This window comes from Macaca thibetana, chromosome 19, assembly GCF_024542745.1.
Source record: "Macaca thibetana thibetana isolate TM-01 chromosome 19, ASM2454274v1, whole genome shotgun sequence".
Classification (NCBI taxonomy): Eukaryota; Metazoa; Chordata; class Mammalia; order Primates; family Cercopithecidae; genus Macaca; species Macaca thibetana.
Window position 1 is genome coordinate 33,121,548 of NC_065596.1, and position 24,482 is coordinate 33,146,029.

At 46.5% G+C, this 24,482-nt stretch overlaps 1 protein-coding gene across 3 annotated transcripts in view; it reads right to left on the reverse strand.

The window, feature by feature from the left end:
• LOC126943021 (zinc finger protein 611) overlaps window positions 1–24,482 on the reverse strand; it is a 165,042-nt gene that overhangs the window by 114,447 nt on the left and 26,113 nt on the right. Inside the window, exons 1-2 of one of the 3 annotated variants that reach the window (XM_050771292.1) lie at window positions 10,573–10,627; window positions 6,251–6,377 (exon numbers count right to left, since the gene is read on the reverse strand). The exons of the other annotated variants lie outside the window; for them this stretch is intronic. Coding sequence (XP_050627249.1) covers window positions 6,251–6,377; window positions 10,573–10,587 — 142 coding nt within the window. The 5' untranslated portion in view covers window positions 10,588–10,627. Of the gene's footprint in view, window positions 1–6,250; window positions 6,378–10,572; window positions 10,628–24,482 lie in introns of those variants that run through there. 3 annotated transcript variants of the gene reach the window in all.

The following is a 24,482-nucleotide window of genomic DNA, read 5'->3' on the forward strand; positions in this document are numbered from 1 at the left end:
GGTGGCTCACATCTGTAATCCTGGCACTTTTGGAGGCCGAGGTAGCGAATCACGAGGTCAAGAGATTGAGACCATCCTGGCTAACATGCTGAAACCCCGTCTCTACTAAAAAAATGCAAAAAAATTAGCCAGGCGTGGTGGCGGGCACCTGTAGTCCCAGCAACTCTGGAGGCTGAGGCAGGAGAATGGCCTGAACCCAGAAGGTGGAGCTTGCAGTGAGCTGAGATCGCACCACTGCTCTCCAGCCTGGGCGACAGAGCAAGATTCCATCTCAAAAAACAAAACAAAACAAAACAAAATACACAGCATTTTAAGAAATAACAATTGACTAACGGCAGGCACAGTGGCTCACACCTGTAATCCAAGCACTTTGGGAGGCCAAGGCAAGTGGATCACGAGGTCAGGAGTTCAAGAACAGTCTGGCCATCTGGGGAAACCCCATCTCTACTAAGAATACAAAAAAATCAGCTGGGCATGGTGGTGGGCACCTGTAATCTCAGCTACTCTGGAGGCTGAGGCAAAAGAATTGTTTGAACCCAGGAGGCGGAGGTTGCAGTGAGCTGAGATCGTGCCATTGCACTCCAGCCTGGGTGACAGGGCAAGACTCTGTCTCCAAAATAAGTACATAAATAAATAAAGAATTGACTAATAGCGTAGTAAAGCGCAATTATGATGTCTCAACTACACTTTTGTAACAGCCAGGCAATACAGCAATTGTATATATATGCATTCCCCATAGTTACCTAGTTCACTACGCATAAAATATAAAATATACAATGAGTACTGGGAAATTTTATACACTGTGATCAGAGAAAACATTGTATAAAACAAATTGCACAATAAAAACAAAACAAATGTGATATATGCTCTCTGGCCCACATGTTCGTATTGACTAAAAGCCATTATCAGATTTCTTATTCTCCAATAGGATGTTACTATAGATGGGGCCTTTTAGAGAATTTGGTCACAGGTGTTGACTAATTGTGAATAGGACTAGGGCTTTTCATTGTATTTTTTCTTTCTTCTTTCTTTTATTTTTTATTTTTTTGAGACGGAGTCTTGCTCCATCGCCAAGCCTGGAGTTCAGTGGCGCAATCGCGGCACACTGCAATCTTTGCCTCCCGGGTTCAAGCGATTCCCCTGCCTCAGCCTCCTGAGTAGCTGGGACTACAGGCGCCCACGACCACGCCCAGATAATTTTTATATTTTTAGTAGAGACAGGGTTTCATCATGTTGGCCCAGATGGTCTCGATCTTTTTTTTTTTTTTTTTGTGACGGAGTCTCGCTCTGTAGCCCAGGCTGGAGTGCAGTGGCCAGATCTCAGCTCACTGCAAGCTCCGTCTCCCGGGTTCACGCCATTCTCCTGCCTCAGCCTCCCGAGTAGCTGGGACTACAGGCGCCCGCCACCTCGCCCGGCTAGTTTTTTGTACTTTTTAGTAGAGACGGGGTTTCACCGTGTTAGCCAGGATGGTCTTGATTTCCTGGCCTCGTGATCCGCCCGTCTCGGCCTCCCAAAGTGCTGGGATTACAGGCTTGAGCCACTGCGCCCGGCCTGGTCTCGATCTTTTACCTCGTGATCCGCCCTCCTCAGCCTCCCAAAGTGCTGGGATTACAAGCGTGAGCCACCTTGCCCGGCCTCTTTAGTTTTTGAGACAGAGTTTCGCTCTTGTTGCCCAGGCTGGAGTGCAATAGCGTGATCTAGGATCACCACAACCTCTGCCTCTCAGGTTCTAGGGAGTCTCCTGTCTCCTGCTTCATCCACCCAAGTAGCTGGGATTACAGGCACCACTCCCGGTGAGTGACACCACTATTGGCTAATTTTGTATTTTTAGATTGGCTAATTTTGTATTTTTAGTAGAGACGTGGTTTCTCCATGTTGCTCAGGCTGGTCGCAAACTCCTGGTCTCTTGTGATTTGGCCATCTCCGCCTCCCAAAGTGCTGGGATTACAGGCGTGAGCCACCACGCCCGGCCAGGACTAGGGCTTTTTTTTTTTTTTTTTTTTTTTTTTTTTGAGACGGATTCCAGGCTGGAGTGCACTGGTGCGATCTCGGCTCACTGCAAGCTCCGCCACCTGGGTTCACGCCATTCTCCTGCCTCAGCCTTCTGACTAGCTGGGACTACAGGCATCCGCCACCACGCTCGGCTAATTTTTTTGTATTTTTAGTAGAGACGGGGTTTCACCGTGTTAGCCAGGATGGTGTCCATCTCCTGACCTCGTGATCCACCCGCCCCGGCCGCCAAAGTGCTGGGATTACTGGTGTGAGCCACCGCGCCTGGCCTAGGGCTGTTATAATATGAGAAAGTAAAGAGCTCATTGCCTGTTCCTCTTTACACCATGTCAGGACAGGGCAGGAAGATGGCTGGGCTAAACCACTTAGAAGGCTGTCACCAGGAACCAATCTAGCTGACATCTTGCTCTTAGATTTCCCACTTTCCAGATCCAGGAGAAATAAATTTCTATGTCTTAAGCTTTCCAGTTTAAGCTATTTCTTTCTTTTTTTCTTTTTTTTGTCTGTTTTGATCACCCAGGCTGGAGTGTAGTGGCATGATTCTCCTACCTAAAGAGATTCTCGCACCTCAGCCTCTTGAGTAGCAGGGACTACAGACACATGCCACCATGCCTGGCTAATTTTTTTGGGGGGGGGGGGAACGGAATCTAATTCTGTCACCCAGGCTGGAGTGCAGTGGCGCAATCATAGATTCACGGTTTCATTATGCTTGCCCGACTGGGCTCAAACTCCTGACCGTGAGCCATCTACCCACCTCAGCATTTGAAAGTGCTGGAAATAGAGGCGAAAGCCACTGTGGCTGGCCAGTCTAAGCTATTTCTGACAGAACAGTAAAATGAGTGAGACAGGAAAAGGGGCATCACATCATTAAAATCACCGAAGGCTGACAAATCTTATTAAACAAAGGAAGTTTAGAGTCTACACTATAAAAATATATGAAGCCATCTGATAGTATTCACTTGTTTTAAAAAGCAGGTGGATGAAACACCTGAAGTTGGGAGTTCAAGACCAGCCTGACCAATATGGAGAAATCCCGTCTCTACTACAAATACAAAAATTAGCCACGCTTGTGCCAGGCATAATCCCAGCTACTTGGGAACCTGAGACAGGACAATTGCTTAAACCCAGGAAGTGGAGGTTGCTGTGAGCTGAGATTGCACCACTGCGCTCCAGCCTGGCCAACAAGAGGGAAATTCCACCTGAAAACAACCAACCAAACAAACAAAAATGCCAGGTACACTGGATCATGCCTGTAATCCCAGCTCTTTGGGAGGCTGAGGAAGGTAGATCACTTGAGGTCAGGAGTTGGAGACCAGCCTGGCCAACATGGTGAAACCTCATCTCTACTAAAAACACAAAATTAGCACGTGGTGTGCATGCCTGTAATCCCAGCTGCTAAGTAGGCTGAGACAGAAGAATTGCCTGAAACTGGGAGGTGGAGGTTATGGTGAACTGAGATAGTGCCATTGTACTTCAGCCTGGGCAACAGGAGCAAATCTCCATTTCAAAACAAAAACAAAAACAAAAAACAAAAACAAAAACCAAAAACCAACCCTGGAGTTAAATTAACATTATTTCTCAATTAAAGACAGCAAGCTCACAGTGTTCATGTACATGACCCCAATTTGCATGTATGATAAGTGAGGGACAAGACCTGATTCTAGGTCTGAAGGATCCCATGACATGTTCTTAGGTACAATAGTCAGCCCAGGCAGTACAGAAAATGACCACACACAGAAAATACAAAGAGAACAGAAAGCCCCACATTGAGGGGGATACAAGGGCTGAGCTGGGACACAAGGGCTGAGCTGTGCTGCTGACAGTGGTGCTAAGTCATCCCTCATGGACCATGTGCTGAGTCATCATGCCCTGCACATTGATTCAGGCAGCCTCCTATAATTTTGTCCAGTGGATGAATAAGGTCTTGACTTACTCAGTGAGAGTAGTGTTGGAGGAGAGGGGCTCACAGGGAAATTGGGGTGTTCAGCATTACAAAATCAATAGGGTGGAAAGAAACAGTATTTGCTTCTAGATCAATGTACCATGTGAGACAACATCAGGAAAGGAAGGGTAAGTGTGGAGGGCAGGAAGTAATGGGCCTGTAGGAGTGAACTTTGTACATGCACGTCTGTGGGAATATAATTCCACTAGGATAGACCAAATCTTCAGCTTGGAGGAAAGTGGAACTAATTTAGCAAGTGGTAAAATATTGACCCAAGGTTAACTATGCAAATTACAACACGGGCAAGGGACAAGAATGAAAGAGATCCAAGAAAGCAGCAGTATGGTGGCCTGAGGTGAAAGCAGTTTTACATCTCTTAAATTCAATACCTCTGATTTCTAGTTTCAAGCATGTACTCAACAAAATTCTCTGTGTAGATTCCAGAAGTGCATACACACAAAAAAAAACAAGTAAACGCTATGAAGAGTATAGTGCAGCAACGTAGGAGACGATGGGGGAGAACAAGGATCCCCTGGCTGAGTGGGTAGAGATGTGCTTGTGAAAACAGAGCCAGGCTGAGTGCACTGGCTCACGTCTGTAATCCCAGCACATTGGGAGGATGGGCGAGTGGATCACAAGGTCAGGAGTTCAAGACCAGCCAGGCCAGCATGGTGAAACACTGTCTCTACTAAAAAAATACAAAACATTAGTCAGGCATGGTGGTGCACGTCTGTAATCCCAGCTACTGAGAAGGCTGTGGTAGGAGATTGCTTGAACCCGGGAGGCGGAGTTTGCAGTGAGCTGAGATTGCACCACTGCACTCCAGCCTGGGTGACAGAACAATACTCCATCTTAAAGAAAAAAAAAGGAAAAGGAACTGTACCTTTAATAGAAATGTGGTTTCACCACGTTGGACAGGCTGGTCTCGAACTTCTGACCTCTGGTGATTCACCCACCTCAGCCTTCCAAAGTGCTGGGATTATAGGTGTGTGCCACCGCACCCAGCCTGGCAGTATGATTTATAAGAATAAAGAGAAGAAACCAACCCAGATGTTCACAACAGATAAATATATGAACAAAATGTGGTATACATATAAAATGGAATATTATTCAGCCTTAAAAACAAACTCAGATGGGGCCAGGAGCGGTGGCTCATGTGTGTAATCCCAGCACTTTGGGAATCCAAGGCAACCGAATCACGTCAGGTCAGGCTATCAAAACCAGCCTGGTCAACATGGCGAAACCACCATCTGGAATAGAACTACCAAAAATTAGTCAGGTGTGGTGACACATGCCTGTAATCCCAGCCACTCAAGAGGCTGAGGCAGGATAATCACTTGAACCCAAAAGGTGGAGGTTGCAGTGAGCCAAGATCATGTCACTGTACTCAAGCCTGGGCACCAGAGTGAGACTGAGTCAAAACAAACAAACAGACAAAAAACATAGAAACAGACAAGTTGAAAGCCACTGTGTCTTAAGGAAATGACAGTAGAACTAAAATATGTAAACCTCATTCAACCTCACAAGCTCCCTCACTAAGATTTATGAAAACCATATCTGCTACAGGGTTGATCCTACAACAAACTGAACATAGGTTTTCTTGTTAAAAATCAACAATGACACATATTGGTGTGAAAAATGTGAAATGAACAAGAGTTCGGTCAAGAGCCTCAAACATATGAGGCTGTGAGCCCGAATGACATCCTCGCTGGGAGGAATTTCAACACCACTGACTGCTGCTTAGAGAACATGATCATTAGTTTACGGGATGAACATTGTCACAGTGCCAGTGAGAGACGCTTCTGTGATGCTCCTCAAAAACCAGAATGAGCTGAGCACGGTGGCTTGCACCTGTAATCCCAGCACTTTGGGAGGCCGAGGTGGGCAGACCACCTGAGGTCCCAGCACTTTGGGAGGCCGAGGTGGGCAGACCACCTGAGGTCCCAGCACTTTGGGAGGCCGAGGTGGGCAGACCACCTGAGGTCTCCAACATGGAGAAACCACGTCTCTACTAAAAATACAAAATTAGCTGGGCATGGTGGCGCATGCCTGTAATTCCAGCTACTCGAGAGGCTGAGGCAGGAGAATCACTTCATCCTGAGGGGCGGAGGTTATGGTGAGCTGAGATCATACCATTGCACTCCAGCCTAGGCAATAAGAGCGAAACTCCATCTCAAAAAATACAAAAAAAAAAAAAAAAATGTATGGGGCAAAAATCACAAAAGAGAATACAAAACCAGGAAGAACCAAGACAGACAAGAGCAGACTCCTCAGGCCTACAGGGACATTTTCCTCACCCACAGACTCCAGGTTCCTGTAGTTCTCCAACATCACTTCCCTGTATAAAGCCCTCTGCGCAGGGTTCAGGCATTTCCACTCCGCCAATGAGAATTCTATAGCCACATCCCTGAAAGTCACGCGTCCCTAAAATGAAACACACATTTCAACAAAACATTATGGAGGAGTTATCACCTTCACAGGAAATGAGAAAAAGAGAAAAGAAGTATTTATTTGATCAAAGACTGTGCTCTGACAAAACCACGTTAATGTATTTTTGAATATTTTTTCCCTATTGTTGCATTTTATTATACTTTTCCTTGAAAGATTTTAAGATCCCATAAATCATTATGGAAGGCTCGATTTTATGGACAAAACAAAAACTATATAAATAAAAAGGAAACACAGAGCCAGGCATGGTGATTCACGCCTGTAATCCCAACACATCGGGAGGCCAAGGCGGGCAGAATATTTGAGGTCAAGCGTTTGAGACCAGCCTGGCCAACATGGTGAAAACCTGTATCTCCTAAAAACATAAAAATTAGCCAGGAATGGTGGCAGGTACCTGTAATCCCAGCTACACAGGAGGCTGAAGCAGGAGAATCACTTGAACCCAGGAGACGGAGGCTGCAGTGAGTCCAGATCGCACCACTGCACTCCATCCTGGGCAACAGACTGACACTCCATCTCAAAAAACAAAAACAAAACAAAACAAAACAAAAAAACACTGCTAGGTGATAGCTCTCACCTGTTATCTCAACACTTTGGGAGACCAAGGCGGGCAGATAATGTGGTCAAGAGATCGAGACCATCCTGGCCAATGTGGCAAAACCACATCTCTACTAAAAATACAAAAACTAGCTGGGTGTCATGGAGCGGGCCAGTACTCCCAGCTACTCAAGAGGCTGAGGCAGGAGGATTGCTTGAATCTGGGAGACGGAGGTTGCAGTGAGCCAAGATCATGCCACTGCACTTTAGCCTGGTAACAGAGCAAGACTCCATCTCACAAAAAAAAAAAAAAAAGCAAACACAGGCTTTTCTCTAGAGACATGTCAGATATAATGTTCAACATACCAGGTGATATTAAGTTTCTGGATGAGCTAAGATACAAGTGGTGTTTCAGAAAGGACAAAGTCCAATGGCTTTGAAAGAAAAGTCCGAATCTAAAAACTATCATGATTGGTCAGGCACAGTGGCTCATGACTGTAATCCCAGCACTTTGGGAGGCCGAGGCGGGCGGATCATGAGGTTAGGAGTTTGAGACCAGCCTGAGAACATGCTGAAACCCCCTCTCTACTAAAAATACAAAAATCAGCTGGGTGTGGTTGTGGGTGCCTGTAATCCCTGATACTCGGGAAGCTGAGGCCAGAGAACTGCTTGAAACCAGGAGGCAGAGTTTGCAACGAGACGGTATCATGCTCTGCACTTCAGCCTGGGTGACAGAGCAATACTCCATCTCCAAAAAACAAAAAAACAAAAAACTGTCATGATCACAGCAATAGCCATGACTAACACTTTTGAATGCTTCCCATGTGCTACACACTCTTCTAAGTGCTTCCCGTGTCTTAAGCCGTAAAATAACATACTATCCCATGAAGAAAGATCTGTACTTGGAGACAGTTACATCACACACACTCTAGGAAACTTGCCACAAATCAAATAGCTAAAAATATCAACATGAGCACCTGAATCCAGATGTCTGGGGTTCACATGTGAATATAAACACCTAAGTAACAGACACAGCTTTAAGCTAAACTGACACAGGTTTACCTAGTGGAGAGAATGTGATAAAGGTCCAAGGGTGAGAACATGGAGCATCCTACAAGGTCACTGAATGGACACACACAGGCATGCATATAATCCTTCACAATACTTTTTTTTTTTTTTTTTTTAAGATGGAATCTTACTTTATTGCACAGGCTGGAGTGCAGTGGCACAATCTCAGCTCACTGCAACCTCTGCCACCCAGGTTCAAGCAATTCTCTTGCCTCAGCCTCCCTAGTAGCTGGGATTTGAGGCACCTGCCACAGCATCCATCTAATTTTTATATATTTAGTAGAGAAGGGGTTTCACCATCTTAGCCAGGCTGGTCTTGAACTCCTGACGTAGTGATCTACCCTCCTCAGTCTTCCAAAGTGCTGGGATTACAGGCGTGAGCCATGGCTCCCAGCCCCTTCTTACTATTAACTCATTATTGTGATAGTTGACAACAATGAAAAATACTTAAAATCATTACAATTATTATAAAAAATAAAACTTATTGCAAATGTGTTTTCTACATAAACCATGGGCTTATCCATCCATGTGTTCATGCACACACATCCCATCACGCCGTTACACATGTGGTGGTGTGCACCTCTAATTCCAGCTACTCAAGCAGCTGAGGCAACAGAATCACTGTAATCCGGGAGTCAGAGGCTACAGGGAAACGAAATCACACCACTGCACTCCTGCCTGGGCGACAGAGTGAGAGTCAATTCAAAAAATAAAAATAAAAAATAAAATAAAATCAATGATATAATAAAGCATCCTGTACCACTGATGCCTATCTCCACTTCCCATTCCACTCTGAGTCATTAAAAGTGCAGTTTGGCCAAGCACAGTGGCTCAGGCCTGTAATCCCAGCACTTTGGGAGGCCGAGCTGGAGGAATCACAAGGTCAGGAGTTCAACCAGCCTGACCAATATGGTGAAACCCCATCTCTACTAAAAATACAAAAAAATTAGCCAGCCATGGCAGTGAATACCTGTAATCCCAGATGCATGGAAGGCTGAGGCAGAAGAATTGCTTGAAGCCAGAAGGCAGAGGTTGCAGTGATCTGAGATCCCGCCACTGCAATCCAACCTGGGCAACAGAGCGAGACTCCATCTCAAAAAAGTGCAGAGTCCAGCCGGGCTGGCTGTCTCCCATCTGGAATGCCAGCAATTTGGGAGGCCAAGATGGGAGGAACAGTTGAGGCCAGGATATCAAGGCGATAGTGAGCTACGATTGCACCACTGCACTCCAGCCTGGACAACAAAATAAAAATACAATATAAAAAATAGGGCCGGACTCAGTGGCCCACACCTTTAATCCCAGTGCTTTATGAGTCCCAGACAGGCAGATCACAAGGTCAGGAATTCAAGACCACTCTAACCAACATGATGAAACCCCGTCTCAACTAAAAATACAAAAATTAGCTGGGTGTGGAGGTGCGTGCCTGTAGTCCCAGTAACTCGGGAGGCTGAGGCAGAAGAATTGCTTGAAACTGGGAGGCAGAGGTTGCAGTGAGCTGAGATTGTGCCATCGCACTCCAGCTTTGTTGACTGAGTGACTCCATCTTAAAATAAATAAATAAATACATACATACATTCATACATACATACATACATACATAGATATATATGGTGACCCATGCCTATCCTTCAGGCTCTTTGGGAGGCTAAAGTAGGGATTACTTGAGCCCAGGAATTTGAGGCTGCTGTAAACTCTGAATTGTGCCATTGTACTCCAGAACTAAGCCACAGAGTGACACCTTCTCTCTCTCTCTTTTTTCTTTTGAGACAGAGTCTCACTCTGTCTCCTAGGCTGGAGTGCAGTGGCACAATTTCGGCATATGGTAACTTCCACCTCCAGGGTTCAAGTGATTCTCCTGCCTCAGCCTCCTGAGAAGCTGAGATTACAGGTATGCACCACTACAGCCAGCTAATTTTTGTATTTTTAGTAGAGATACAGTTTCACCATATTGGCTAGGCTGGTCTTGAACTCCTGACCTCCAAGTGATCTACCTGCCTTGGCTTCCCAAAGTGCTGGGATTACAGGTGTGAGCCACCGCACCTGGACCACCATCCTGTCTCTTTAAAAAAAAAAAAAAGTTTGGAGTCAGAGACATGTTGATCTACTCGTGTGGCTTCAAATGCATTACCAAATCACATACACAATATCTCCCCTTATTCATCTCCTTGTCCAGAATTTACCAGATATCTGTGTACATTAACATATATATTTCATATGTAGTTTCTCTGATCTGGTCCACAAAGAGCTGACATCCAGATGTGGCCCCTGAACCATCCAGGCTGCCCAGCAGCACTGACATCCATGGGCCCACACTCCATGTTTATCCATGTCTGGGTGTGAGCCCTTCCCAGGACCATGCCCAGTGGAGCCTCTTCCCAAGTTCATGTCACTGGGTCACAGGAGATGAAATCTCAGTGCAGATGACAGGAACTGAGGGCAGGTATGGGTGAGTGTGAGCGAACCTGTCAGGCAAAATGCTTCAGACTCAGAAAAGACTGGCTACTACAATTCCTGGCATTTCAGAAAGGAAAGAGACAGATTCATCCCCAGAGGAACATCACTTCACCTGAGGAAGGGCCATGCCTGGCTCCTTTCCTTTCCTCTTCTCAGCTGCTTCCTCACGTAACCTGAGTCTTTAGCAATCAATCCTGTATGTGAAAAAAAGACTTCATGTTAGAAATGACTCACTCCCTTCCTGTGACAAAAACACATGAACAGGGGAGACCTCACCGTGTAGAAAGATGGTCCCCACTGCCCACTGCACCAGAGACCATGCAGAGATAAGAAAGCCCCACAGGAAGACCTGTAAGTGTACGTTTGACCCCGGTCTTCAGATCTCACTCCCCTCCTGGAGAAGCCCCCACACACGAGGCAGCAGCGGGGAGCTGGGCTGGACTGATCTCCCCTTCAGGATACAGACCCATCCCTGACCAAACCCCATCCAGAGAACAGCCCTCATCTCTGTGGATCACAGGCTGAGCTCAGCCCTCAGAAACGGGGGACACAGAGCTTCGATGCTCAGTGCTGCGCACAGATGACAAGCACCTGGGCCACTGCAGCTATTACTGAGGGTGGACTCCAGCCCTTCAGAATAAGAACCCCAGTAAAGCAGCACAAATGCTCTATTTGTAAAATGCTCTGCAGTCTAATGTGAAGCCAGGGTTGAGCTCCACTCAGAGGGGCGAGCCCAGCACAGCCCCACGTTCTGGCTCTGCTCTTCCCTTGGGGCCTTGTTCTCACCAGGATCCAGACAGCAGATGGCAAAGGCACAAAAGTAATCACATAGAACAAGCAACGTGCACCAGAGGTGGGATGAAGGTTGGGCTGTGTGTAAGGAAAATAAATCTTGGGGCCCCAAATCACTAAGCAAAATGGAAAGTCAAGCTGGGAGCTGCTTAGGGAGCCAGACTCCCCTTCTATTCAAAGTCACCCCTCTGCTCCCTGACATAGATGCCTATATGAGTGTCTCCTTTGGAAAGGCTAATCAGAAACTCAAAAGAAAGACCCAGCACAGTGGCTCAGGCCCGGTCATCCCAGCACTGTGGGAGGCGGAGGCAGGCAGATCACTTGGGGTCAAGAGGCCGACACCAGTCCAGCCAACATGGTGAAACCCCATCTCTGCCGGGCGCGGTGGCTCAATCCTGTAATCCCAGCACTGTGGGAGGCCGAGATGGTCGGATCACGAGGTCAGGAGATCAAGACCATCCTGGCTAACACGGTGAAACCGGGTCTCTACTAAAAAACCACAAAAAACTAGCCGGGTGTGGTGGCGGGCGCCTGTGGTCCCAGCTGCTTGGGAGGCTGAGGCAGGAGAATGGCCTAAACCCGGGAGGCGGAGCTTGCAGTGAGCTGAGATCCAGCCACTGCACTCTAGCCTGGGTGACAGAGCGAGACTCCGTCTCAAAAAAAAAAAAAAAAAAAAAAAAAGAAACCCATTTTCTCTACTAAGAGAAATTCTTCTGCCTTGAAATGCTGTTAATCTGTAACCCTGTCCCCAACCCTGTGCTTGCAGAAACATGTGCTGTGTTGACAAGGGATAATGGATTTAAGGCTGTGCAGGATGTGCTTTGTTAAAAAGTGTTTGCAGACAGTATGTTTGGTAAAAGTCACCGCCATTCTCTAATCTCAAGTACCCAGGGACAGAATGTACTGCTGAAGGCCACAGGGACCTCCGCCCAAGAAAGCCTGGGTATTGTCCAAGGTTTCTCCCCATTGAAACAGCCTGAGATATGGCCTCGTGGGAAGGGAAAGACCTTACATCCCCCAGCCCAACACAGTCAAAAAAAAGTTTTCAGCAGGAAAACTATGCGATAGGAAGTGTATACATTGCCCTATAGCAGAAAGAGCGGGTACGGGACCAGCCTCCTGGCGACTTCAAACCCAAAAAGCAACTTCCGGACTCTTACGGGGACCTCTCAGTTTGCTCTGGGTGAAAGAAGACAGGCAAAAATTTCCAGGTCTGTGGGGTCCCCACGTCCAAGGGACAGAAGCGCCGGGGACCTGGGAAGGGCAGACTTAATATAAGACAGAGCAAAACTCAGGCACCGCGGTAGGACCTTCACGTCACGCGATCCGCTTCCGGGTTTGCGCACGCAGGACAGAAGTCAGGCCTGGACTCCACCCGCGAGCTGGTTAACGGGGCCTGGGATCGGGGCGGGGAGCAGGACCCAGAGACCTGAGACCTTGCCCTTTAGAACGGGCAGAGGGCGGGGCCGGGACGGGACCTGTGCGTCTCTCAGCCTCGCACCCAGAGCCTCTGTTTTTCGGGGTTTTGGAGGCGAGAGCGGCCAGGAAGGCTGAGGCACGATTCAAAAGCCCTGGAATTGTGTGGAACGGGAATGCAAACTAGAATATGAAATGCAAAGCCCTGCCTGGAAGGAACATACGATTTCATGCTGATGACCCACAGAAGAGAATAGAAATCCTCTCAATGCCGGACGAGGTGGCTCACACTTGTAATCCCAGCACTTTGGGAGGCGGAGGCGGGCGGATCACGAGGTCAGGAGATCGAGACCATCCTGGCTAACACGGTGAAACCCTGTCTCTACTAAAAATACAAAAAATTAGCCGGGCGTGGTGGTGGACGCCTGTAGTCCCAGCTACTCGGGAGGCTGAGGAAAGAGAACGGCGTGAACCCGGGAGGTGGAGCTTGCAGTGAGCCAAAATCGTGTAACTACACACCAGCCTGGAGGACAGAGCGAGACTCCGTCTAAAAAAAAAAAAAAGAAAAGAGAAGAAATCCTCTCCCTTTCTATTCTCCATTTACTCAGGAGAAGGAGCCCACCCTGTGCTCAGCTTCAGAGACTTCCCTAGGGCCTCCGCCTGGGATGCGGGATGGAGTGCTCAGGCCAAGGAGAACTGAGGTCACCATCTGATGCTTAAACACAGCAGGGATGCGGGCGCGGGGGAGGAAGCCTGAGGTCCCAGCTACTCAGGAAGGAACGGCGGAGCATCGCTGGACCTAGGGGTCCAGGCCAGCCTGGGCGACAAAGTAACATCCCCTCTCTCAGGGTTCCCTTCCTCATCTCTCTCTCTCACTCTTTTACTTTTCTTTCTTTTTTCTTTCTTTCTTTTCTTTTCTTTTTTTTTTTTTTTTTTTTTTTTTTTTTTTTTTTTTTTTTGAGACTGAGTCTCGCTCTGTCGCCCAGGCTGGAGTGCAGTGGCATGATTTTGGTTCACTGCAAGCTCCGCCTCCCGGGTTCACGCCATTTTCCTGCCTCAGCCTTTTGAGTAACTGGGACTACAGGCGCCAGTCACGACTCCTCGCTAAGTTTTTGTATTTTTAGTAGATACGGGGTTTCACCGTGTTTGCCAGAATAGTCTGGATCTCCTGACCTCGTGATCCGACCGCCTCAGCCTCCCAAAGTGCTAGGATTGCAGGTGTGAGCCACCGTGTCTGCCCTTTTTTTTTTTTTAAACCCTTTTTAAATAAAATTTTTGATGGTGTTACATAGGGATCCAACATTACTCTTTTCCATGTGGATATCCAGTTAGTTGTCCCAGCACATTTGTGAAAGAAATCTATTACTTTCTCTTTTTTTACTTTTTTCTTTCCTTTTATTTATGAGACAGAGTATTTCTCTGTGGCCCGTGCTGGGGAGCAGTTGCGAGATCGTGGTTCACTGCAGCCTCTGCCTCCTGGGTGGAAGCTATTCTGCCTCAGCCTTCGGAGTAGCTGCTATTACAAGTGCACACGGCTATGCCCAGCTAATTTTCATATTTTTGGTAGAGACGGGGTTTCACCATGTTGGCCAGGCTGGTCTGGAACTCCTGACTTCAAGTGATCTGCCTGCCTCAGCCTCCCAAAGTGCTGGGATTACACTAGTGAGTCACCGTGCCTGGCCCAGGAAATATTCTTTCCTTCACTTTTTAAATGTGAGAAAATATAATTGAAAATCAAAGAGTGTCCTCCCAAATGAGAAATCATCTCCAGATGATAATAGAGAAAGAAATTAAAACTATTTTATTAATAAATAAGCTTTAGATGAGAATATGGTGGGAAATAGAGGTAAATAGCCAAGAGGTTGAAAAGAGAGAAAGAAACTTCACTGTTCTGTACAACCCATTAAGTACATGTTTTCAAGATAAACACTAATCAGTCCTCAGGGGAGAGGACTTGACAACACCCTTGGTCACACATAGTTCATCCTGGCTCTGCTTGGTAATGGAGGTGACCATCTTTGTCAGCTAAGTAGCTTCATCCTGAGGGAGGGAGAGAAACCCTGACACTAACCCTAACACAATATTAGCAGGGCGTCATGGCAGATGCCTGTAATTTTTCTGTATTTTTAGTAGAGACAGGGTTTCACCAAGCTGGCCAGGCTGGTTTTGAACTCCTGATCTCAAGTGATCCACCCACCTCGGCATCCCAAAGTGTTGGGATTACAGGCTTGAGCCACGATGGTCAGTCAGGAAAACTCTTAGAAGTTGCACCTGCATTTTACTAGACTCAGGTTGTAGGACCACATTCCTCTCAAAGCTCAGAATTATTTAAAGGTCCACAGCTTTAAATTGGAATCATTTGATGAATTATTTAGTTTCTTTTCTTTTTTTTTTTTTTTTTTGAGATGGAGTCTCGCTTTGTCACCCAGGCTGCAGTGCAGTGGTGCAATCTCGGCTCACTGCAACCTCTGCCTCTCAGGTTCAAGCAATTCTCCTGTCTCAGCCTCCTGAGAAGCTGGGACTACAGGCATGTGCCACCACGCCTGGCTAATTTTTTTGTGTTTTTAGTAGAGACAGGGTTTCACCATGTCGGTCAGGCGATCTCAAACTCCTGACCTCTTTATCAGCCCACCTTGGCCTCCCAAAGTGCTGGGATTACAGGCGTGAGCCACCGTGCCCAGCCGTTGTTTGCCTTTCAAAGCGAGCTCCCAAATTCTTCAGAAATACATCCCTGGGCCGGGAGCGGTGGCTCAGGCCTGTAATCCCAGTACTTTGGAAGGCCGAGCTGGAGGATCATCTAAAATGAGAAGTTCAAGACCAGCCTGGCCAACATGGTGAAACCCCGTCTCTACAAAACTATAAAAATCAGCCAGGCATGATGGCGGGTGCCCGTAGTCCCAGCTACTCTGGAGGCTGAGGCAGGAGAATCGCATGTACCGGGCAGATGGAAACTGCGGTGAGCCGAGATCGCGCCATTTTACTACGGCCTGGGAAACAAGAGCGAAAGGGAAAGGGAAAGGGAAAGGAAAGGAAAGAAGAAAGGAAAGGAGAGGAGAGGAGAGGAGAGGAGAGGAGAGGAGAGGACCTCAGAAGACAGAAAATGCATTTGCAAATTTTCTAAATAAATGTCCTAAGAAAAGAGATGAAAGGAAAGAAAATCTCTTTCTTTATTTTCAAAGGAGGAATTGTACCTCTCATTTATTTGCTTGTTTGTTTGAGACAGAGTCTAGCTCACTCACCCAGGCTGGAATGTGGTGACAAAAACAGGGCTCATTGCAGCCTTCAACGCCCTGGCTCAAGTGATCCTTCCACCTTTTTCACTAAGCATTTGGAAGAGATAGCTACAAAATATAAACACCAATACGTTTCCAATGAAGCCCAGGTGGTAAATCATACTGAAATGTGGAAATACGACACAAAAAACAGTACTTATTTTAAACTTCCCAAACATGATCTTCAAAGTTTAGGAGCACAAAAGGAGTAAGATTCTTTAATAAATAAAGGGCGATTACGTGTCCTTCAAATCAATTCTATGGAAGCCTATTTCCAATATCGTGACAAAACACTGACAGGACACAAACATGTGTAAGCCTAAAGTCAGGAGTATTTTTCCACTGTGACCCTAAAGTGCATCACAGTTTCCAAAAAACATATCACTGTCACACAAGGAAAAGTATATATTCTTCATATTTACAGAATATCTAGTGTATACAAATAGATGCTAAAGGACCACACAATACACTATATTGGTAAATAATCCACAACAAGCTCATGTCAGAGTAACCAAAATCAATGGAAATTCTGTATTGTCAAATAATCACAGCACAGGGAAGATAAGAAAAGATTACAACAATTAGCCAGGCCTGGTGGCTTGCACCTGCAGTCCCAGCTACTCGGGAGGCTGAGGCACAAGAATCGCTTGAACCTGGAAGGGAAAGTTTGCAGGGAGCCAAGATTGCACCACTGCACTCCAGCCTGGGTGACAGAGTGAGACTCCATCTCAAAAAAAAAAAAAAAAGAAAAGAAAAAGAAAAAGAAAACAATGTTAATACAACATTTTTCTGAATACCTGTCATAAAATTACCTATATCCACACAGAACAGGGACTTATTGAAATTAACAAGTGCAGTGTGTCAGTTATATTATATACCATATACCGAAAAGCCATATGTGAAATCTTAAATGTTAATCAGTAAACTATTGTAACCCATGATAAAACCTGCAAGCAAATAATAAGTACATTTATACAGCCTGCAGAATTCTAAAAATTCCCTCTTAAGAAAAAAGCTACAACTTCTACTTACCACCAGCACACAATATAAGAACTGAAATACATCTTAAGATGTATACCTTCTGATGTATGAGTTCAAGTAATACACAACATTATAAGGAATATGAAGTAACTAACAGTGTCGGAGGGTGCAATTATGATGTCACAGGTACAGTTACATAACACCAGGCAATACAGCATTTATATATATATGCATTGCCCTTAGTTCTCTAGCTAACTATGCATAAAATATAAAACATGCAATGTGTACTGTGAAAATTTATAAACGGAGATCACAGAAAACATTGTATAAAACAAATTGCACAATAAAAACATAAAAAACAAGATGTAGGCTCCCTGGTCTGAAAGATCATATTGGTCAAAAGCTATGTTCAGAGTTCTTATTGTCCAATAGGATGTTCCTGCAGGTGGTGTCTTTGAAATAATTTGGTCATGGGTGTTGACTACACGTGAATAGGACCAGTGCTTTTAGTTTAATTAATTAATTAATTAATTAATTAATTTTTTGAGATGGAGTTTCCCTCTTGTTGCCCAGGCTGGCATGCAGTGGCACAATCTCGGCTCACTGCAACCTCTGCCTCCCAGATTCAAGCAATTCTGCCTCAGCCTTCCGAGCAGTTGAGATTACAGGCATCTGCAACCACACCTGGCTAATTTTTGTATCTGTTAAGTACAGATGGGGTTTCACTGTGTTGGCCAGGGTGGTCTCGAAATCTTGACCTCGTGATCCATGCACCTCGGCCTCCCAAAGTGCTGGGATTACAGGCGTGAGCCACCGTGCCCTGATGTCCATGTTAAAAACTACTATGGGTGTGGGCATGGTGGCTCACGCCTGTAATCCCAGCACTTTGGGAGGCCAAGGCAGGCAGATCACCTGAGGTCGGGAGTTAGAGACCAGCCTGGACCAACATGAAGAAACCCAGTCTCTACTAAAAACACAAAATTACCTGGGCGTGGTGGTGCATGCCTGTAATCCCAGCTACTCACTGTTAGTTAGCTTGTATTCCTAATCATATCCAATGAACTCACCCACTCATCTAAACCCAAGGTCTCTTGCCCCTTTTTTTCTTTTGAGACAATGTCTCGCTCTGTTGACCAGGCTGCAGTGTAATACCCTGCCTCTCTGAGGCAGTAGAATCGCTTGAAGCTGAGAAGCGGAGATTGTGGTGAGCTGAGATCATGCCATCGCACACCAGCCTGGGCAACAAGAGCAAAACTCCCTCAGAAAAAAAGAAAAGAAAAGAAAAGAGAAGGCTATATAGGCCAGATGCAGTGGCTCATCTCTGTAATCCCACCTGTAAACCCAGTAATTTGGGAGGCCAAGGCAGGAGGATCCTTTGGGCCCAGGATTTTGAGACCAGCCTGGGAAACATAGTGAAACCCCATTTCTACAAAAACAATACAAAAATTAGCCAGGCTAGGTGGCTCATGCCTCTGGTCCCAGCTACTCAGAAGGCTGAGGTGGGAGGATCGCTTGAACCCAAGAGGTTGAGGCTGCAGTTAGAGGAGATCACACCACTGCACAACAGCCTGGGTGATACAGCCAGACCCTGTCTCAAAATATGATTTAATTAATTAAATTAAAAAGTATTATGTAATAACAGACAGTGACTTTTTCCCCCCTTCACTACCCACGTCCTACCCCATCCTAGGAAAAGGGAAGGCAGTGATTCACAACTGAATAAGTCACTTCCCTCTGGCTGAATAGGGATTCCAAGTGGAAGATACCTCTCATGCCAAGATTTATAGAATGTACATGTCTTATAGATACGAATTTTAAAATCCTCAATCTCGTCTGTATAATTTAAACAAGTTTTCAGTTGTTAGATTATATACACGGAAGTCAACCTGTCACAACTAATCATATCCAATGAACTCACGCACTCATCTAAACCCAAGGTCTCTCGCCCCTTTTTTTCTTTTGAGACAATGTCTCGCTCTGTTGTCCAGGCTGCAGTGTAGTGACATGATATCAGCTCACCGCAGCCTGGACCTCCTGGGCTCAAGTCATCCTCCCAGCTTGGCCTCCAGAGCAGCTGGGAGTACAGGTGTACCATTAAGCCTGGTTATTTACTTATCTTTTTTGGCAGAGATGGGGGGGTCTCACTATGTTGCCCAGGCTGGTCTTGAACTCCTGGACTCAAGCAATCCCCTTGCCTCAGTCTCCTAAAGTGTGGAGATTTCAGGCGTGAGCCACTGTGCCCAGCCCCTCTTTCTTCACTACTGTGCTTCCCTCCCTAATTCTGTACCTATCTCTCATTCTCCCCTTCTCTCTCTAGCTCTTGTTTTCTTTTCTTTCTCCCTGGGATTCTGCTCTTCATTTTGTACCCCTCTCCTCTTCTGCTGTTTATCTCCTTCTTCCCTCTATTCCTTCTCTTCCACCTCTTCTGCTCCATCCTCGCAACTTATTTAATCTCTTGTTGCTCTTTCTCCCCAATCTTTCAATCGTCCTCAATTTGTCTCTTCTGTCATCTCTGTGCGTCCTCTGTTCTCCCTGTTAAATTCTCTCTTCCCTTATATACTCCCTTGTCCCCACTCTGTGGCACCTCAGATCCGCAGTTGTCCTCCCTGCTGTGCTTCTCCCTCTGTTCTTGACACAAGCACCACTCTGCTTTGTCTGTCCTGGCTCCAAATCCCTCCCTCTCTCCCTCACTCTGATGAGCCTCCCTCTTTGCTTTCACTCCCCCTACCTTGCCGTCCTTCATCTGTCTGTACATCTGGGTTTTCTCTACATTTCTCCAGTTGCTTTTCTCCTCCTGCATTCCTATGTTGTTTTTCTTTTTGTTTTTCATTTTTGCCATCTCTTGGCATATCCCTCACCAATCGTCTATTTTTCCTGTCTGTTATGGGCCTTTTTTATTCTCTTCTCTGTCTCAGGTTTTCTACTGCTCTTGTCTGTCTCCTGATCCCTTTGGCCCACACAATCGCAGGAGGGTTTGGAGTAAGACGCCTGCATCCTGGAGGAGCGTATTTTCCAGGGGCTGGAGCTCGGCAGGCAAGAAAATCCCGTGCCACAGGACAGGCCCCTGGGACCTCCCCAGAGCGGGTTCAATGGAAGCGATGACTGCGGAGGGGAGACCTGGGGAGCAGCAGGCCCTGGCACGAGAAGAGAGGCGGGGAGGGCGATGCGCGCCTTAGGACAAGGATGGGGTCTGCAGGATCCCAGGACACGCAGAGGACTCGGCGTCCCCGGGACTGGAGCCGGGGCGCTGCACTCCAAGGGCCGACGAGGGCGAGGCTGGGAGGCGCGCCCCAGGCAAGAATCCACCTTGCGGGTGAGGACTTTAAATAGCGCGGGGCGGGAGGAGTCAGAACTAGGTTTTGGGCAGGAAAACTACGCAATAGAAAGTGTATACATTGCCCTATAACAGAAAGACCGGGGACCGGAACAGCCTCAGGGTGACTTTAAACCCAAAAGGAAGCGACCCCCGGGCTCTCACGGGGATGTCTCAATTTGCTCTGGGGAAGGAAGACGGACGAGAATTTCCAGGTCTGTGGGGACCCCACGTCCCAGGGACAGAAGCGATCGGGGACCTGAGAAGCACAAACTTAATACAGCACAGAGCAAAACTCACCGCGCGATGTGACCTTCACTCCAACCGATCCGCTTCCGAGTTTGCCTTAATCTGCGCGCGCAGAACAGAAGCCAGGCCTCGGCGGGAGGCGGGAGGAGGTGGGCGGGGCCTCAGCGAGATAGGGGCAGGGTGCGAGGCGGAGAGACCTTGCAGTTTAGAACCGGCAGAGGGCGGGGCCGAGGAGGGACCTGCGCCTCTCTCAGTCTCCCTGCCGGCGTCTCTGTTTTCAGATTTTGGAGACTAGAGCGCCAGAAACTCTGAGGCATGATTCCAAAGCCCTGGAATTGTCTGGAACGGGGATGCAAACTACAATGTGAAATGCAAAGCCCTGCCTGGGCGGCACCTACGATATCACGCTGAGGGCCCACAGAACAGAATAGAAATCCTCTCCCTTTCTATTGTCCGTTCACTTGAGAGGGAGAGTCTATCCTGCGCTCAGCTTCAAGAACTTCTCTAAAGCCACCGCCTGGGGTGCCGGACGGAGTGCTCAGGCCAGGGAAGAGTGAGGTCACCACCTGCTGCTTAAACACAGCAGAGGCGCGGGGGCGGGAGCCTGAGGTCCCAGCTACTCAGGAAGCAGCGGCGGAAGAATCGCTGAGCCTGAGGTTCCAACCCAGCCTGGGCGACAAGTGACACCCACTACCGCAGGTCTACCTTCCTCGTCTCTCTCTCTTTAAAAAAAAAAAAAAAAAAAAAAAAAAAAAAAACTTTTTTAAATAAAATTTTTGATGGTGTGACAAAGGGATCCACCATTATTCTTTTCCATGTGGATAACCACTTAGTTGTCCTGGCACATTTGTCGAAGAGATCGATTACTTTCTTTTTTTAATTATTATTTCCTTTTTGCTTTTTCTGTTTTTTTGTTTTGTTTTGTTTGTTTGTTTGTTTCTTTTGAGACAGAGTATTTCTCTGTCGCCCAGGCTGGAGTCCAGTGGCGAGATCTCGACTCAATGCAGCCTCTGCCTCCTGGGTTCAAGCGATTCTCCTGCCTCAGCCTCGGGAGCAGCTGGCCTTAAAGGCTCGCGCCACTATGCCCGGCTAAATTTTGTATTTTTGTTAGAGACAGGGTTTCACCATGTTGACCAGGCCGGTATCAAACTCCTCACTTCAAGTTATTTACCTGTCTCGACCTCCCAAAGTGCTGGGATTACAGGCGTGAGCCAACATGCCTGGCCCAAGAAATACGCTTTACTTCGCTTTTTAAACGTTAAAAGTATAATTGAAAACTAAAAACTGTTCTCCCAAATGAGAAATCATCTCCATGACGATAACAGAGAAAGAAATGAAAACCATTTTATTAATAAATAAGCCTTAGACCAGAATGTGATGGGAAATAGAGGCAAACAGCTAAGAGGTTGAAAAGACAGAAAGAAACTTCACTGTTCTGTACAACCCATTAAATACATGTTTTCAAGATAAACACTAATCAGTCCTCAGGGAAGAGGACTTGACAACACCCTTGCTCACACATAGTTCATCCTGGCTCTACCTGGTAATGGAGGTGACCACCTGTGTCAGCTAACTAGCTTCATCTTGAGGGAGGGGGAAAACCCCTAACCCATGTCTTTTAGACAAGTGTGAGTTTTACAACATGGCGACAGGTGCCCTCTCTGGTGAGGCTCCTACAATACCACAGAAACTGATATCAGCAGTAAACAATAAAATTTAAACTATATGATTAAGTATAGAGTTAATGAACACAACGCTTGAAGAAAGCCACCTGGAAACATCAACTCCAAAGAAATGGGATCAGCGTTCCCAAGTAGAGACGTTAAGGTTTCTACATAGACACAGTAACAGTCTGATCTCTCTTTTCCCCACATTTCCCCCTTGTCTTTTCGACAAAACCGCCATCGTCATCATGGCCGGTTCTCAGTGGTCGCTGTCTCTTCGGAGCTGCTGGGTACACCTGCAGACTAACAACAGACAAAACAGGCACACAAGGATTAATATGAAATTTACAATAGTAGAACTTCCGATGGTCTTAACCCACGTGACAGGGTTAAAATTTGTGAGGCCATCAGCAGCTCCCGCAATTGCCTCAGTTCCTGCTACCAAATTTAAATGGGCTTTTGATGCTTCAAAAATTTATTCTTTTAATTTGGAAATGTCTAAAGTGAGATTATCTTCTCTTCCTTGTAGATGGCGTCTAATTATGTCCCAGTGATGCTCAGACTCATTATAAACTCGGAGTGTAATGCAAAAATCTGACATATTCCAGTCACACTGTAACTGAAAAGGATGTTCTAAGCTCATGAGCTTATCTCCCATCCAAAGGACAGTTTGTCTAAGATCATTAATTTGATTTGCCAATTTTTGATCAATACCGGATTGTGAATTCCACAATCTCTTAGAATTCTTTTGCCCATCGTTAACAAAGTTTACTGTCTGAACAGAAGAGTGCAATGCAACTCCTGCCACAGCAGCCATAGCTGTGACTGCAATTAATCCCATAATAGGCCGGGCGCGGTGGCTCAAGCCTGTAATCCCAGCACTTTGGGAGGCCGAGACGGGCGGATCACGAGGTCAGGAGATCGAGACCATCCTGGCTAACACAGTGAAACCCCGTCTCTACTAAAAAATACAAAAAACTAGCCGGGCGAGGTGGTGGGCGCCTGTAGTCCCAGCTACTCGGGAGGCTGAGGCAGGAGAATGACGTAAACCCGGGAGGCAGAGCTTGCAGTGAGCTGAGATCTGGCCACTGCACTCCAGCCTGGGCGACAGAGTAAGACTCCGTCTCAAAAAAAAAAAAAAAAAAAAAAAAAAAAAATCCCATAATAATTGCAATTCAAGTAAAAATGAATCTTTTGGATCTATTTAAAATGTCTTTTAAATCTTCAGACAAAATATGGATGGATGGCAAGGCCTCCAACGGTGGGTCCATGGACACAGGGATCCACGTGCCTTCCTTTCGTCTCTCAATCATGTACTGGGGCATGATTGAGTTTGTCCTGTGCAATTGTAGTAGAATTGACCTCGGGGTGCCCAATCTCTAATAGTTCCGAATTCATTGTTTTGTAATATCACCGCACTATCAGCCACACATTCTTCTCCAACTACAACTTCTGTGCCTTTTGATCCTTTGGGAATTTCTTTGTGGCAAGGCTTTCCTTTGGCCTAAATTTTAATGATCTTTGATGAGAAAAGTCCTGTAAATAATTTACCTGTGGCCTGAGTGACATTCCACTTACCGTGTGATAAGTAAATCTACTGGTGGTGCTGACAGTAGGTGCTTCTACCAACCAATTTTGGATTGCAGACTTTAAACATCCTGGTGCTCTCCCTAGGCAAATAGGAGGATAACGATACCCAGTGGAAAAATTTATCATCATTCCTTCTTCCTCAGGTTTAGCAGAGCAACAGTCATCTGTGGGGCCAGGTACCCAACACTATTATTGACATATACTTCAATAGGATTATCCATCCATGTGACGGCCCGAATTAAGGGCGGGAAAGGCACACAGGCTTGGTAGGTATAATTAGCTGCAGCTGTTCCTGCAGGCATGGGGAGACTGACCACCGCTGATACAATCATCAAAGCTGCAAGCAGCATATCCTCTGGGGTTTGTGTCACTTTTGTGTTCTCTAGGCTTTTTTTTAGCTAACTGTGTCAGCTTCTTTAATTGCACCCAAGTTGGGGCTCCACTTTCTTGGTGGATGGCAACTTCATCTGTTCCTCTGACATCACCATTTTGTTCATCTTGTGAGTCGATGGTGCTCGATGGCGGTGTCTCCATCTCCGTGGAGGCGCTTTTTTTTGCATCTCCGATGGGTTCACTGTAGAACTTCAAATTTCCAGTGGGTATCCCAACAGGAAGCTGATTTTCTTCTGGTGAAACACAAGCAAAACCTCTCTCCGACGTTACCACCTTCCCTACTTCCCATGTCTTATGTTTATTGTCTTTCCACCAGATCAGTTTTCCATCATGTGGGCTGTTCTTTTTACCA